At 34.1% G+C, this 17,800-nt stretch overlaps 1 protein-coding gene across 5 annotated transcripts in view; it reads right to left on the reverse strand.

Annotated features, from left to right (window-relative positions):
- Window positions 1–17,800, reverse strand: part of LOC148657543 (cadherin-18) — a 345,544-nt gene that overhangs the window by 13,699 nt on the left and 314,045 nt on the right. For 4 of the 5 annotated variants that reach the window (XM_088643963.1, XM_088643965.1, XM_088643964.1 and 1 more), the window contains 2 exons: window positions 16,301–16,422; window positions 14,125–14,242 (listed from right to left, as the gene is read on the reverse strand). The exons of the other annotated variant lie outside the window; for it this stretch is intronic. In XM_088643963.1, the coding sequence (XP_088500089.1) occupies window positions 14,125–14,242; window positions 16,301–16,422 (240 nt within the window). The remainder of the gene's footprint in view (window positions 1–14,124; window positions 14,243–16,300; window positions 16,423–17,800) is intronic. 5 annotated transcript variants of the gene reach the window in all.

Here is a 17,800-nt window from a genome sequence, read left to right on the forward strand (position 1 = left end):
ATCTGAGTGTTAATCAGTGTCTAGGCAATCAGGGATAACAAAGCTAATGTCTGCATCCAGTCTTAAAAGTGACTGGAAGATTAGATGTAAGTAAATCAAAGAAGCAACAGACAAAATAAAATTGAAGAATGCTACAAAACAGAGTTTTATACAAAATTGACTGCAGCAGCACCTCTAACGTTCTCCCACTAGTTCTGTGGATCCTAGCATTTGAGAGCTCCATATAAATAATATTAAGATGAGCCAGGATCTAATGATGCAAGAAGAGGGGAAGGTGCAAGCTAGTTAATGTAGCATCAACACATTTTTTAGCTGAAAGCAGAACAGCCAGCCAGATCCTTTTGTGCCACTGTGAGTGGGCCAGATTTCAGTTATCATCCAGTAAGAATACTAGATATGAACAGAAAATTCCTATTTCCCTATTTTGTGAACAGAACCCTCAGACAGAGAGAACACAGGAAACTAAAACTATCTTTCATTTGATACCATTTATAATGAGTCAGATACACATAGATAATGTTTAAGTAAACCATTCAATATTTTTTTTGAAGACAGAATTTATATTATAAAGGAATTCCCCAACTTACAAGCAGGTCGTTTTCCAAAAGTCTGTACGTCAGTTGTTACTTGCTGTTCTCCAAATGCCTGATGAAGCTGTTATTAATGTGGTTATCTGCTTTCATGCTTTTGTGAGTGTACACCTTTGTAGTGGACCTGTAACTGTACTATGTTTAATTTCCTTGGGTGTCTTCTGTTACGATAGCAATTCCCAGCTTTCTGAAGTGTGGTCTACATGTCCTTGTGCTGTAAAGATCCCTCATTATAGACTAAGTTTTAAAAAGTTTAAGAAGTGAACATTATTTTTTCTTGCCTGTTAACAGCAAAGCACAAGACAATGAAAAATGGGGTAGTAAAAAGGCCCATGTGATTTCAATTAAACAAGTGTTTTGGAGTTCAGGATTTATTAAGATCTATATTTATACTGTATGTATACTATCTGCATGGGTGAACTTTGGCTTTTCTTCAGTAGCCCTAATGCCTGGCAAGTACTGTAACTTGTATGTATGGTATGTTACTCTTAAACATTCTTCTATTTTAAAACGAGGTACTGTAGTACCTGACAATAATAAAAAAAAATACATTGTTTCCCCAAAAACATGTAGGAAACATTTAAATAGGCAAATTCATGCAAACGGTTTTGATTAAATTCTGTGTGAAAGATTCTTATCATTTTTGCACTGAAGAGGCGAGTGTTAAACTGTCTTCCTTTGCTCAGAGCTTTCTTACATATGATTCTGAATATTTCTAATTGCCTGTAGTTTTAGAGTGACCAAACATCTAAAAGGCACTATCATTTCATTCTGCAACTATCGTTTAGAGCTTTTTAGAAGGCTGATATGCGTTTCTATCTTGATTTTTTGTATTAATGTAGAACATGTTCAAAAGAAAGTGTGGGAAAACCAATGCCACACTAAAATTAAGAGCAATTATTCTTTCTAGAGCATCATTCTTTAATGGGTTCTATGACTTAATGAACCACAAAGGCATTGTTCAAGTGTACAAAATCCAAAACAAAAAATCCAAACAGAAACAGAAACAGAAAACAGTCTTTGTAGGATAGGATATGCTATTTATGCATAATAAAAGCTGTAAAATAATTCTGCATATACCTAGTTAAATTAATCATAATGTATTTACTGTAGCTGGAACAAGACTGGTTCTAAGTCACTGAGAAATCTACAACACAATAATATCAGGCTGATCACTGTTTTTTAAGATGCAGATTAACAAAAACTCTTAAAAAATACATGGAAAATATCTTTACATTAATAAGCTAGTAATATGTTAGTAAGCCAGTAACCTTCAATTCGCAAGTAAAAAACATAGTTTGTATTCAAAATATTTAACCAACATTTGTATTTTAAAATCTACAAATCAAGCTTATAAGATTCTATTCAGTACAGTATACGTTTACAAAAAGCTGTGCACACCATATTTTCTCTTCATCTCAACAGTCTGGTTTCTGCTGTAGAATGCAAGATACCATTGATAACTAAGGCAAGTAAGGCAATGATTACCTTACATCTATTCCTTTAGGTGTAAAATAATTTGCAACAAATATATAATACACTTCTGCATTGTCATAAAGACTGAATGCTGTTTTCCTTTTCATTTTTATGGTTACATAGAATTTAACTAAATCTGTGCAGAAATAAGATTGTTACTGTATGTCCATACAAATTAATCAGTGATCTGCTTTAAACAAAAGAAAATGTTCCAATTCAAGTAAATAAATGTATCTTGATACTTTATATAACCTACAAGTGCACTTGAGTTGAGTGCCCTTACGTTCCTTGGATAACCTATCTAAAAACTGTGGAGTATAAATTATTGGTAATAACTTGGAAAATATGAATGCTTGTAAAACTAAAAATTAAATTACAGTGGATAATTTATATTCTTCATTTGAAGGGGAGAAAATTACCTTCTTAAGACATGCTCAGGGGAAAAAAAACTGGAAAGATATTACAACAGCAGATGTGCTCCATGGTCTTACTAGAATTTGTGAGTACACAAACTGATGCAAAGCAAAACCTTATCTATAATAAAAGATATGCTAGAAATACAACAAGTCTTAATGCCCATTATAAATCAAAAGGCTTATGAGTCTTAAATAAAAAAATAGCTTACAGTTCTGTCAATTGTTTAGTACTGCAAGCCTGGTGTTTCACAGGAAGACAGTACCAGAAGCATAAAAGCTGAAAACAATGCTAACTACATTACCTTACCTGCTGTGTAGGTGTAAATGTGCATTTAATGAATAATTAAAATAGATAAGTAGGAATAAATGAAACAGATGACCTTCAAGAGAATGATTATATAGTACAGTGAAATAGAACTAATGAATATAGTTTTAGCTCTATTGTAATGATGTTACCCGTGTGCATTTGAGACTTTTCATATTACTAACTACATGTACTGCAATTAATTAAAGGTGCAGCCTTTTTTATCTTTTATTTCTTTAATGTTTAATCATTAAAAATAAAAAAAGTAAAATTGGGGAAACTGATAGCATACTTAAAACACTCCTGCAGTCAAGAAAGTGATATCCCCTTGTGTCTAATAATAAGCATGTGAATAAATGACTTTAATCTGCAAAGAGACTGAAATAATGTAAACCAGCTTCACAACATCCTTTTTAAGCTCTTTTTAATTGGGAAAGTCCTCTGAGAGTGTTTTTTCCAATAAAGCGTCAAAGAGCTATGCAGCTGAGCACATATATTATTCAAGTCTTTTAGTCTAAAGTAAGTTGCCAACATTTTCTTGACATTAGAAAAGTTAGAAAGCTTAACCATCTCATTGCTGCTCCAATATATGACATTTTACCTGTCTTTGCTGACTATTACAGTCTCATAAAACACGTACTGTATCTGATTAAGGATATTGTTTGTCATGGCACACATATAAAATAATCTTGGTGTCACAAGTTATAATTGTTTATTATTTATTTAAAATAAGATTTTTAATCTTATTTGCTGGAGGAATACAGTAGAATGTACTTCCTGCAGCAGAGGAACTTTAGCTGACCAAAATGCATATTGTGCTGAAGTGTTATTTTATGTAAATCACACTGCTTTTAATTTCATATTCATATACTCAATGCACTGAACTACTACATAGCTGCTATGTAGCTGCTATGTATGCTATGCTATGTATTATCAGGTAGTTATGGAGTTGCAGCCATAAGCATAGACACCTTCTGTCTGAATTCAATTAATTGACCAGAATCTTTACAACTATGTTCTAAGAATTTTCAATCAACTTCAAAAAGATATAATTGATAACTATAGTTTAAAAGGAAATATTTACTATTTACAAAAATATAAGAATTACTGGAAGGACTATTTCATATGAAGGGTGTCAATACTTTATTTGCTATTGTATGGGTACAGACCATCTTTTTATTAAAAAATCAATTTGAAAGTAATTTCTGCACATGAAATTGCTATAAAATTTGTATTCTGAGAAAGGAAAGATAAAGCCAGTTCCATTTCTTCAATGGGAATTCTATCTTACAAGCTAGGTCAGACTATGAATAAGTATAGATATAAGAGTAGCACACTATTTTTCTTTCCTGAGCTGTTGATTGAAATATGTTTCTGGGATTTGATCGGGTACTGTGTTTTTTTTTACAGAGATGATGTATTACCTGTGTAGCCAAAAGAGCCAAGTGCTTTCATCAATGCAAAAATGCCAGTATATTTAAAACTATCAAAAAGCAAGTAAATGCATGACAAACTGTATCCCTTAAGCTAAAATTCCTCGGAGCAGAGAAACACAAATTATGCTAATTTTTCTAAGCTCTACATGCTTCAATACTCCAGACTCCTCAAATTTTATATCCTTGATTACACCAGTACCCATACAGTACTTTGCAAAACTTCTTATAAGCCTCTGCTGAAATTACAATGCAGCCTTGCACTACTAGTTCTCCATTACATTTGCTGGAATACACTGTACAAGTTGGTAGAAAGGTAAATCATTATCTATAGCTTGCAACACTTCCTACTGAAGTGAAAGAGTCAAAGTGTTGTTCCAGGCTGGATATGCTGATAGTTTAAGCAAAAAAGCCATGGCCCCTATGCTATATTAAAAAAGACATTTTAATATGGGTAGCATGCACAAATTGATCTCAAGACAAGTACATTAACAACAAGGGAGAACTTCTTTATTTTGTTTTTAAAGCTTAGAAATTTAGTTATGAAAATGCATTGCAGATTTTTGTTTCATTTGTTGAAGTTGTTGTTTGGGGTTTCTATTTTTACTGACCATTATTGTGTAATTTTAATTGTTCAGCATGGAGCAAATATAGATTACAAACAATATTTTGTACATGTAGATCACAAACAATGAAAGTACTTACCAGCAGATAGGTGTACTTGCAATTGTATACCCTAAAAATGCACTATACGTCCTTATAGACTACCAGTGGTATTATCATCCTCTTGGATGTTATGCATGCAATTGATTCAAATCAAGGCCTCTCACAGCTGTGATTCAAATCATTTTGTCCCATAGCTACCAACTTCTACTATGCCAACAAGTCAGGTCTTATGTCATGAGAATAGTTGGTGCTATCCAGGATCCAAGTGGATTATGGTCCAAAGTGCATTTATCCATTTATAGTTGATTTACTATGCCAACTTAATTTTGGAAATTTGTGAATTCCCCCAAGATGATCCATATTCTCATATTGTAAACCTAATCCTATCTTCATTAATGATTTATAATATTATAAGATGAAGATAACTTGATTAACTATATAACACAAAACGATATATTTGGATTATTTAAAAAATATCCTTAACTGATGAAACCTCCTTCAGCAGCAATGACTGTAACTAAGGCATACTGGTCCATTCTGCTTCATGTCAGTGAAATTTGAGGGTTTCCTTGCATGAACAGTTTGCTTCAAGCATTTCAATTGGGTTTTATTCTGGACTTTGACTTGGCCAATACAAAATGTGAAAATTCTTCTTCAGGCATTCTGTTGGGGATCTGTTAAAGGTTATTGTCTTGCTGTATGGCTCACTTTTGGTTCAGCTTCAGTCAATCATCGTAAGTTGTCTGTGTCCTAAGGCAAATCAGCCCTTAAACATTATACTCCCACCACCATGGTTGATGTTCAAGATGAGTCCTTTTGTTGGAAGGCTGTGTTTGATTTTTACCACACAAAATGCTTTTTATTTTGGCCAAAAAGAATAACTTTTGTCTTGTCTTGTCAGAGAACATTTTTCCAGTAGTCTTGTGTATCGTCTATGTGCTCTTTGGCAAGTTTGGGAGTTTTTTGGGGGGGCGCTTTAAAGCATGTATACATTTGGAGATGCTTATTTTTATAATAAACTAATTTAATATACAGTAATATATATTATTATGTAATATTGTATAACAATTAACAATAATTGTTAACAATAATATAATACTTATATACAGTATTATAGTTCTATTTTGAAAACTATGCTACAACCTCAGCATTTTAACAGATCACAGCATTGCAGCCACTTCAATATTCCCAGTCTAGAACAAATAAAGAAGGATCTCTAGTATGAGAAGGAAAAATAAATCCTAAAGAAATGCCTTAGAAATTTCAAGATAAAACTGCGTAAACAAGATAAAACACTGAGTGCAAAGGGGACCCCTGAGGCCAAAAGCTCAATGAGTTGATATCTTATCACCCTGATCTATCCTGATCTATAAAGGTTCTACACCTTTATATACTGTACTCCTGCAGTTCAGTAAAGTGGGGGTTAGCTTGTCAAAATGTTAAGAGCAAACTGATTGTGTTGAACTTTATTCCCAAATTCTCAGGAGTCGCAGGTTGCCATGGTTACTTTGAAACTGTCCATTTCATATTATATTGAGGAAATATCATGGGTAAAACTGAGAAATCCATGTGTTAAAGGTACAATACACAGCATGCTATCAAAAGGATTTTGAGATTTATCTAATATATAGATAGTACATGGCTTATTTCTTTCATTCAGATCCCTTGGGAGCCAGAGCAACCAAACTTTACATGGTCTTTTCTTACTTCCAGGGTAATGTCATGAACTATGCTTTTGTCCCAAAACTATGACTGATTATCACCTTATTTAAAAAGAGCACAGCTGCCCCAAAATGCAGAACAGCCCCATGCCCTGTGCACTGTGGAATTTGAATGTGTGCAAGAGGACTAAATGGCAGATTATGGTTGTGAGTGAAGTGTGACATTTTCAATAGTATAAAGATAATAAGCAGGTGCAACTGTACACTCAAAACTGAGTGGCAAGATCATTTATTAACCCCATTTTCATGTATGGCAATAGCATTTTGGCATATATTATAGTTTTATTATTATTATTATTATTATTATTATTATTAATTTCACAGAGTGAAATTAGTACTTTAGTTTGCATTAAAGGAACTGACTTTGTAATTTTTCACAAAAGCTATAAAACCATGTTGTCTAATTAGTGTCTCCAACAGTTGTAATTGACATATATCTGGTATGTGTCAGGCAACCCATGCAGATTCATGGAAAACATGCCCAGTCCATACAAATTGAGCTTCTGAACTTGAAAGTTCCCTCAATGCCCTCCACACCTTACTCAAAATACCCCTTTGCAAATTTTAACACGTAATTATGTTAACTATACTGTAGCATATTTTCATCTTACATTTTTCAAATAGGAATCAAAGTAGTGTTGTTGCTTCACAGCTTTGTTACAGAGCAGTATCATAGAAGGAGCTTTTATTAGTTTTAGAAGCTTTTTTAAATTATATAAATTTAAATAATTTTGTTAAAATGATAAGCAAGTCTCGTGCATTTGGACACTGTTGCCTGCTTTGGGGGAACACTAAAAAATTCAGACATTCAGGTAATGCTAGGTAGTGAAGTATTCCAACATCTGTGTTCTGCTAGCATAAAGTTTTTTTATGCAACTTGTACTTTACACTGGTCTCGTTTCGAATGCATAAATTGTTCTACTGCTTATTGTGGAAATAACATAAATCTCTCAACTTTTCTATCTATTTCTTTCATTGTTGTCAACAATAAAGCATGGATGTAAACGAAATTGTGCAACCAAGCTACCTAACGTGTAAAAATAAAACTGAAGAAAAAAAGACAAATCAGTAGACATGGTGTCATGTTCTGTTGCATTGCTGCCACATATTAATGTAGATTGGAGCATTGTTTACACATAACAGGAGTGACAGACAGACATCAGGCATACAAAAATACATATCAGAAGCATGTAGGCTAGTGTAGACCAGCCCTAGGGGTCCTAGATTATCAGTTTCCACTCCTAAGGAATTCTTTTTAAGGGCAAAAAGTTAATTTCACTATTATTAGCTATAATTCTTTCCTGCAAGCAAAGCAGTAGGATTGACATTAATCTAACCATCTAACTCACAATTCCTGAAATATTAAATTTAACATTTTATGGTGCACTTGTTGACTGTTTTACAGTTGTCATACAGTTTCATGTGCAAGACAATCTTGTTTAATTCAAGAAAACTAATGTGAACTAATTAAACAGCCTTGAAATATTTATGGTTTGTACATGCAAATGATTGAAAAGTACAGCAGGAAGAATTTTATGCCAAAGGGATCCTTAGAAATGAATTTGAACATTAATATGATTCCTCTTTGACTGTGGGGCAATTAAATAAAATAACTAAAATTATTTATGTTCTGTTCTGTTCAAAATACAGCATCAATTAAATTTATAACTAAACTACTTACTGGGAAGTTTTTGTCTTTTGTATCAGAGTTGAATTTAATGTAAGTTGGAGTTAAGTAAAAAAACAAACGTTTTATTAAAACGCTAAATCATATGTTATTCAAAACATTAGTGGAGGATAAAATTCAAACTTGTAACATTTATAAGACATACTGTGACTGGAGACTCCGTTTCCAGATCACCTGGCACTCGAGAGGTAGCCACATGAACACATACACACACATACGTAAACATTTCACTATCTAAACAAAGGCAATAACGCTGGTTTCCAATATAAACAAACTAGTCTGGAATTACAGGGATTGATTTGCTTGCTCTGTGGGTGCACACACAGAGTAAAGTAAGCTTGTTCGCCGCATTAACAAATGTAATCATTAACTTAAATCAAACACCCGTTTTCCTTTGTTTTAGAAGTGAAATGAACTAAACTGGTAATCAACTCAAGCATCTCAAATAAATAAGTTGTTTGGATTTCTCACCGGTAAAATGGTTTCCCCCGCAAATCTATAGGACCCAAACTTTGGCATGGCAACAGGGGCTGGCTTAGTAGTGCCTGTTTCCGGATTGCGCATGCGTGGATTGATTTGTACGAAAAATCCCATTAAAAGAGGGTAGTATTTGATTAAACAACAGTTACATAAAAGGTACATAAAAGGAGTATGATATTTTATTTTGGATAATATGTTCATTGTTTAATTGTGTATTTGATAGAGAAATGTGTATATCAGACCTCCTGGGAAAAACTAAGGTTGCTGCTGGAAGAGGTGTTAGTGGGGCCAGCAGGGGGCGCTCACCCTGCAGTCCATGTGGGTCCTAATGCCCCAGTATAGTGACGGGGACACTATACTGTAAACAGGCGCCGTCCTTCGGATGAGACGTAAAACAGAGGTCCTGACTCTCTGTGGTCATTAAAAATCCCAGGGCGTTTCTCGAAAAGAGTAGGGGTGTAACCCCGGCGTCCTGGCCAAATTTCCCATTGGCCTTTACCAATCATGGCCTCCTAATAATCCCCATCTATGAATTGGCTTCATTACTCTGCTCTCCTCCCCACTGATAGCTGATGTGTGGTGAGCGTTCTGGCGCACTATGGCTGCCGTCGCATCATCCAGGTGGATGCTGCACATTGGTGGTGGTGGAGGGGAGTCCCCATTACCTGTAAAGCGCTTTGAGTGGAGTGTCCAGAAAAGCGCTATATAAGTGTAAGCAATTATTATTCTTATTATATCAGAAGTCTGATTATTATTTTGTCGAATTATGTTTTGTGCTTTATAGTGGAATATTCTAGGGGGAGGAGTTTAACTTAGAAAAGGAGCTCTTCAAGATAGAAGTGGGGGAGTTAGGAGAAAGTGGATTGTGGGGGTAGAATTGGAGCTGCCTGTAACAATCTAGTGGGTTTTTTTTTGTACAGTAATTAATGTATATATTTCATATTATAGCTTTGTGTTGTTTTTTTTTCTGGTTAGTTTGTGGTTTTCACTTTGTTTTTTTGGGGTGTGGACTTTGGTAACGTAGTTCCTCATAATAAACACCATTGCACATCTTTGCAATTGTGGCTGTGCCATCGTTATTGCTATCTTCTATCTACACCTCTAAACTCTGCAAGGAGGAGACCATGACACATACCTAAATTTTTATTGTACTTCACAGAAGGCCTCCTTAAATTCATTCATATGCAAGATTAGATATTTATTTTGAGTAATTCAAGATATAACATAGATGTATCTTTTACCACAAGTCTTTACTGCAGTGGCTATTTACCTTTCTTTTTAAGTATTAAAAACAATACTAACTCAATTTTAAATATATAACTCAATATATAAAATATACATGATTCATATATCATTTAAAATACATCAAAATACAGATACCTTAGAGAGAGAGCTGCTTTATAATAGTTAGATAAATTCTTAAAGTATGCACTATATTGCCTTATAAATCCAAATGTGCAATAACTGTAAACTATTCTGTATGATTAATGTTAGAAAAAATAATGTAAAATAAAGCTTTTTGAATTCTCTTAATTTTCTCTTAATTTTCATCCTTTAACAGTTTATTAACCAACTTTGATAACATGAGCAAAGTTTACATTAGCCTTGCTTAGTTTTCACCTTTTATCTACAGACAGTTTTGAGTTCTGACACTATACATTGTACACACAGTATGCATTTATCCAGTCTCTGTCCTTTTAAACTTAAGACAACCACCAAAAGTTGCGAATCCAGAAAAAAAGTACATACAGACAAAACTAGACTGTAGCACCACGTTCCCACATAAACCATTATCTTCACTTTCAAACACAGGAGGAAATCATCTCAATCTTTAAAGTAACAAGTAAAAGGAAGAGCAATATATCAGAGAATTTCTGAGAATTCAAAGTATCATGCTTCTTGTCAATTTGAACTTTGAAAAAAAATTAAATAATAATAATAATAATAATAATAATAATAATAATAATAATTGCTTACACTTATATAGCGCGCTTTTCTGGACACTCCACTCAAAGCGCTTTACAGGTAATGGGGACTCCCCTCCACCACCACCAATGTGCAGCATCCACCTGGATGATGCAACGGCAGCCATAGTGCGCCAGAACGCTCACCACACATCAGCGATCAGTGGGGAGGAGAGCAGAGTAATTAAGCCAATTTATAGAGGGGGATTGTTAGGAGGGATTGTTAGAAATCTCAATGAATATTGTTAGGACAATTAATCAAGTTAGTAATGCAGCTTTTTGAAGCATACAAAAGAACCTTCACATAAAGGAGAATATTTCTAACTGTTCAACTAATCAAGCTAATGTTCAACACAAACACACTACACAGACCAAAAACACAGTCCACTCTCAACCCCATCTTAAAGAGCAAAAAGTGAAGAAATAATAAGAAATGCACTTCAAATCCCACAAGACAGCACTGGAACTTTGGGCTCAGAGGCTACTAATTGAAACAGTACATGAGACAAAACAAAAACCTCTTTGTTAACTTGCAGAAATCACACAAAAAAAACTTAATTTTGATACATACTGTACTTGGATATCAACTGCTCACATCTAAAATAACCAGTATAACAGTTCATATAACCTATGTTTATGTTCCTTCTTTTGACCTGGAAATAAGCAAGGCGTTTTGATTTGTCTTTCAAATTAACAGGCTCTAATTCACATTCAGGGTCAACTCCCAAACAGTATCTTTAGGGAACTTTAGAGTTAATCTTTTGCAAGTTCTGTTTTTTTCTTCCTTTCCCAGAGGTCATAGTAAAAGGAAAAATAATTGATGTATATCTTTGGACAATGTGATCCTGAAGGAATTGACACAGTACTGTATGTAGAAGAATATCAAGATAGAGTCTACACACATACAGAAATATTAATATTTAATATTCAATACATATTCAATATTCATAAATAAACAACCTTTATTTTAAGTTATTCTTATGCTTCAGCTATGTATACTGTATACATATGTTTAATTTTACAATCTCTTTACCTTTCAGATTCTTCTTCAGCCCATTACGCTGATCACAATCTCAGGCAGTAGACACCGGGAAGGCAACCTTGCTGACCCCTGTATCATGTACTCTCTGAGCACTGTTTTAGCCCATTACCACTACCATTCATTACCAAGGTACATTTGTCAAAATATGTTTAATGTAATCCATGTGAAGACCACAGCCAAAAGTAAAATCATTTTATAAATCTGGTGAACTAACAGGGTTAAAGCTTTCATAAATGTATTTTATTACTTAATTATTCCTAATATTTTTTCCTTTCTAATGGGTTACATATTAGTCGATTTTATATTCCACTTAATTATTTACTTGTGTGCCTTTTTTACTGCAATTATGACTTCAGAATTTAGTGCTTACTTTGTTATGTGTACTTAAGCGGTAAGCTTTTTTTTTCTAATGGGAGCTTAAATAAACAGCACCTGTTCCTCATTGTGTTCCCTCCTCTAGTTTCATATTAAACTCACATCTACAGCACTTCAAATTTTAGCAGTGCAGTTATGTTTTTTTAAGTGACTGCCTTTATACATATCTACATATCTAGATTAAATTAATATATGACAGTATATTTTTTTCTAAAATACTATACTATTAAAACATTTATACTGAATGATGGTTTCTCCACAATTATTGGGCATCAAGACACCTGTTTAAATCTTTTCCCCCTGCAATTTTAAGTTTGGCACAACATACTTTGCATTTTTGCCAGTGGTTTTACTTCTGAAAATTGTATTTTCTGTGTTTTAATGATTTATTTTTATATTGTTACAAGGCAGATTACATACTTAGTTAACACCCCATATATAAACTCAATTGAGGCTAAACCATGGTCTGTGTGGTTATACTTCTACAAACACAATGTTGTTAAGCCCTAGTAAATGTACATTTACAGTATATTACTCCCTGACAAGTTTCAAAACATATAATTTACAGTGTAAATGGTCTGAGATTGAGCTATGTCATTGAAAACACAGTGATTAATCATGTGAATTACATACATAGCATTATTGTATGTCCTGAAATTAAAAATAAGTAAAATTAGTTTATATTACTGTATAATAATGGTATTTTAATTTAGGGCTTACTGTATAAACATATGGTATGTTTTATGTTTCCGCCATATAGTAACATCATTTATCTTTTATTTCAAACTGTATACCCTATCAAGTGTGGAAGAAGCTTTTTAAGTTAGTGAAATACTAATAAACATATAGCAATATCTGCCTCATAGACAACAAGAATATCATTGAAGAGTAAAGTAACAGCAATGTTAAAAATGTAATGTAAACTCTTAAACACACATGAGCTAATATGATCTGATAAAGCATAGACCAATAAAGAATCACTGCTCAGTCTAATTTTGGATAATGGGTGAAATTTCAAAATAAAAAAATAATTATGAGTAATTATTTTGTTAAATTCACCATCCAGCAACATTAAATATTGCTTGATGATGACATATCCATCCAACATATTCAAAAGGGTTGATGAGAGTGGGCCTTTCCTTTGTAACATGCACATCCACACATATTTATCAGAATTATATTGTAGCGCTCTCAGGTTCATGTGGGAATGCGCCCTCGCTGCTGCTGCCTCAGGTCGGCCCCCCACCTCTGGGGACTCACACCCGGGCATCCAGCATCACTCAACAGGGACCCAGTCAGTTGAGCTAAAGGGAAATCTCCCCTCAGCCCGATGGCTGCGGTCCCTGCAATTCACAGGGAAGGGCGGTGACGTCACCGCGCTGGTAAGTCGGCTCGAACAACCTCCACCATATGTGTTACACTCTCCCCCGATTATTTCGCCGTCTTCGGCAAAGGGCTATTCCAACCCACTTCTCACACCAATGTAGCGCTCTCGGGTTCATGTGGGTATGCACCCTCGCTGCTGCCGCCTCAGGTCGGCCCCCCACCATCTGGGACTCAAACCCAGGCCTCCGGTGTCACTCAACAGGGACCCAGCCAGTTGAGCTAAAGGGAAATCTCCCGTTAGCCTGGCGGCTGCGGTCCCTGCTATTCACAGGGAAAGGTGGTGACATCACCATGCTGGTAAGCCGGCTCGCACAACCTGCAATGGCGGCTGTATGCGTTACAATACTGTCATGCTCATTATATTTTGCTTGGAGTTTTAAAATGCCTCCTTCCTTTCAAATTGTCTGAAATAACAAAACGTATAATACAGCAGTAATCTAAGCATAATTACAACACATAAATGACTACAATAATATCTGTACTGGAACAAGTAATAGGTTTATTCCATGCTGAAAAAAGAAGAAGAAAGAGAACACAACATTTCGGCTGTGGACCCTTTAGATCATCTTGATATGTAAAATTACCTTCATTGTCCTTCAGTGTGAAGTTTGGGTTACTTGGGTGATCACTTGTTAGAGAGAAGTGGAATCGGGGTCCATTGGCAAAATCATCTTTGTCTACAGCACGTATTGTCTGAATCACCTATCAAAAAAAATTACAGGTGTCATCTTGATTGAACTATGTTTATGGTCTGTTAGTTTTTTGAAGATACCTCTATGACATATTTTATGCTCCCAATTTTGTTTTGCATTTTAAAAATACAGTACAACAGTGAAACCTGCCAAGAAATGTTTTATCAGGATCTTCTAATGAATGTTTTTCAATCCCAATTTTTAGGATGATCAAAAAGCTGCCTCTTCAAAATCCAATCACAATTTGCAATTCAATAGGATTCAGTATCAAAGGGGATCTTCACATTGTTATAGTCCTGCCAGTACCTTGTTTGTCTTTTTACCCCAATCCATTTATTTGGCTCAGTGACTGAAAAATACCTATATTTTATTACCAATTACAGCTTCTCATGGGTCATCAGTTTAGAAAAGCTGCTTGGTGCCAAAGAAACTTGCCTTTCAGTTTATATGTCTCAATCACATTACAGTGTACTCAAAATACAGTTTTATACTGTAAGGCTTTCCCTGATTTTCTTGTATTCCAGGCTCCTTTTCATATTGATTATATCTTGAACACCTTTAATTTTATATCATGATTTTTGCTCTTTTTTTCATTTTGCACCCAGAAGAAAGTACACTATGATGCTATTTTGAGGATGAAACCTGAGATTTAAATGTTTACATTATTAGTAAACAACCAGATTTTACTCAAGGAAATATTGCACTTAGAGAACTAGAGTGAATTTAATGGATAATACACAATTAGTGCTAAACCATTTTATCGTTATACTTGCAGCTTTGTTGATTTTAGGTCTTTCCTTTTTTATATAATTTAACAAGTTGTAGCTGAAGCAGAAAAGGAGATCCTGAAATACAGATGCAAAGAGCAGAAAAAGGATAAAACCTAAGTAATATGCATTGTGTTATAATCCTAGCAACAACTCCTGTACTGTACATGGAGAATGAGGATCTGTATATGGTGACACATTGCATGCTCCAGAGGGCCTTACAGAAGGGTTAGCACCAGCTGGAGTATTCTAGATTATTTTCTTGTTTTACAAAAACAAGCAAATAGATGACATGCCAATAGATTATTTCGTCATCTTACATGTTTAAATTAAAAAATAAGCATGCTTAGCTCAAAATTAAATATAACTTAATGTAAAGTGGGCAATCAGACCCAATATTAAAGCCACTGCTCCACCTACACAAAGCTGGCAAATACCAAAACCACCCTATACTACAGTATCTTTCTGCAGGGAGGCTGGATGTTTTTAAGAGATAGTAATCTTACAATGTACTGTAGGACCTATATACAGTATATATACACATATACTGTATACACTCTAAACCTGATGAATTCTTTCTCAATACTTGAGTTGAGACAATTTCCACTCTATTTCACTTAACAGTTTATTGGTTGTATGTTACACTGATAGTACATGAAGTGTTTTAATGTATGTTTTATGTAAATATAATATTAATGACAGTAGATTGATTCACATGTAAAAAAAAGTCCCTATAAGTATCAAACTGGAACACAAGAAAGTTATTTAATTATTATGTATTTAAATTGCTAGTTATTTAGATTTACAAGTAATGAAAATATTAGTAAAATATTACTTACATCTTATTTAAAAGTACTATACTCCATGTTATACAGAGATGTGCAAAATAACTTTCTTCTCTTTTTATTCAGTATTCATATGTATTATTGAATCTTTGAAACATGCATTCACTGTACTGCTGTTATTCTGTTTTTACCCTGATTATAGACAGCATGCAGAAACTTTAATATAAATGGAAAATAATATTAACAGAAAATAAAACTGTGATCTGAATCAAAACAGATATGGTTTGCAGAGCACATGTCTACTATGAATGACTGATGGTTATCATAGCTGTGTAATACACAGAAAATATTTTTCCTGCTTCATGCACTTAAAGCAGCCTATCTACTGCTGGAAACATCAGTGTTCACTGAATAATTTATAAGGTCAAGATGCTTGAAATGCTGTTGTGCTGGAAATGAATCTGTCCCTCTTGTCATACCATGGAACAAATGACAAACATGGGACAAACAGCTTACCTGCCCAGGTCTTGAATTCTCACAAACAACTACATCCCCATCACTGGCAAGCTCAGGCGGGTTGTCATTGACATCTAAAACCTGAACCATTACAGAAACATGACTGAGGAGACTGGGGTTGTCTGTTAAGAGATTAAAAATAAAAAAAATTACAAATAAAAATGTTGTACCTTGACTCCAATAGCAACACTTTAAGAACAACAAAGCATTCTATAAATATACAATACATTAAGTGAATATTCTGTTTTAATTTCTGACATTTTTTCTCATTTTCATTTCATATACATCGAATTGGGATTTGATATTTGCTTCTTTTTGTTTGGAGTCACAGAAACCTCATGTACTGCACAGGGATAATGAGAACAAAAAGGCAAGCTACTGTGACCCACATACTCATCAAGCCATTTATCTTTTGATACAATGTAAACTTCCCAACCTTATAGGAAGATCTATCCCAATTCAAGGAACAACTTGCCTTTCAAAGATATCATTGTAAGTAGGAAGTTGCCTGGAAAATTGCACTGGGTGCTGATTTGTAGAGTCCCAGGACAGCCCTGACTAAATAACTGTAATACTGCCCTCAGGGGTGTCCTACCAAATATGCACTGTCACTTGAAAAATCCTGTTAATAGTGGGCTAGAAGCAAGACCTAGACAAACAGGAACTTGCAACTTGAAAGAAGTCCTCTTTCACTTTGAACCAGTGTTTCTGCAAGTTGAGCCAATGAGGTCCACTAAATTGTTGTTGTTTTTTTCAAATATTGGGTAAAGCACCAGACAAGAACCCAATTCAATTCAAATGTATGAATAATATTCTGTACCAAGACATCCATAAATTCACTTTCTAATCTGTATCAAAAATGGACAATATGTGCAACCCAGGGCTTCTGATCTCACTTACAATATGTAAGAGCATTTTTACCTTGTATTTCATTTAGATAGAACCATGAAATACTCGAATCACCCATATATTGTCAGTATATAGCGCATAGATAAACTACTGAATGATCAATGTTACTAGTTTAAGAGTCTGCCTTCTGTGAATCAGTTGTTCATAAAATGACATACTTTGAAGCTGAATACTGCATGAGTCAAGAAGAGTAGTACTGAATATGTTTTATGGTTTGTTTAGAATCCTAACATCAATAATACGGAACCCCAGTACAATGAACTGTAACTATAATCTATAATAACTATAAAATACAAACTACTGTACTTGACCATAAAGCAAAAATAAGAGCTATGATTTTGCTTTCCCAAAATATTTTTGGTGGTAAATATACAGTAAACACTTATACTGTATATATAAATTGGTAAATTGCATGCTTTGCATTCACATTAATATGGATATACCTAAAGCATATCTTGTGTATATCTGTTTTTTTCATCTTAAAATATATATTTCATTTCACACTTCCTGATGTATAACATAAGAGGTAGCTGTCTGCTGATGCTAACACAAAGTTACTTGCTCTTGCTGCATTTTCATTTTCCAGGAGCA

This window comes from Lepisosteus platostomus, chromosome 8 (assembly GCF_059453375.1).
Source record: "Lepisosteus platostomus isolate fLepPlt1 chromosome 8, fLepPlt1.hap1, whole genome shotgun sequence".
NCBI classification, from domain to species: Eukaryota; Metazoa; Chordata; class Actinopteri; order Semionotiformes; family Lepisosteidae; genus Lepisosteus; species Lepisosteus platostomus.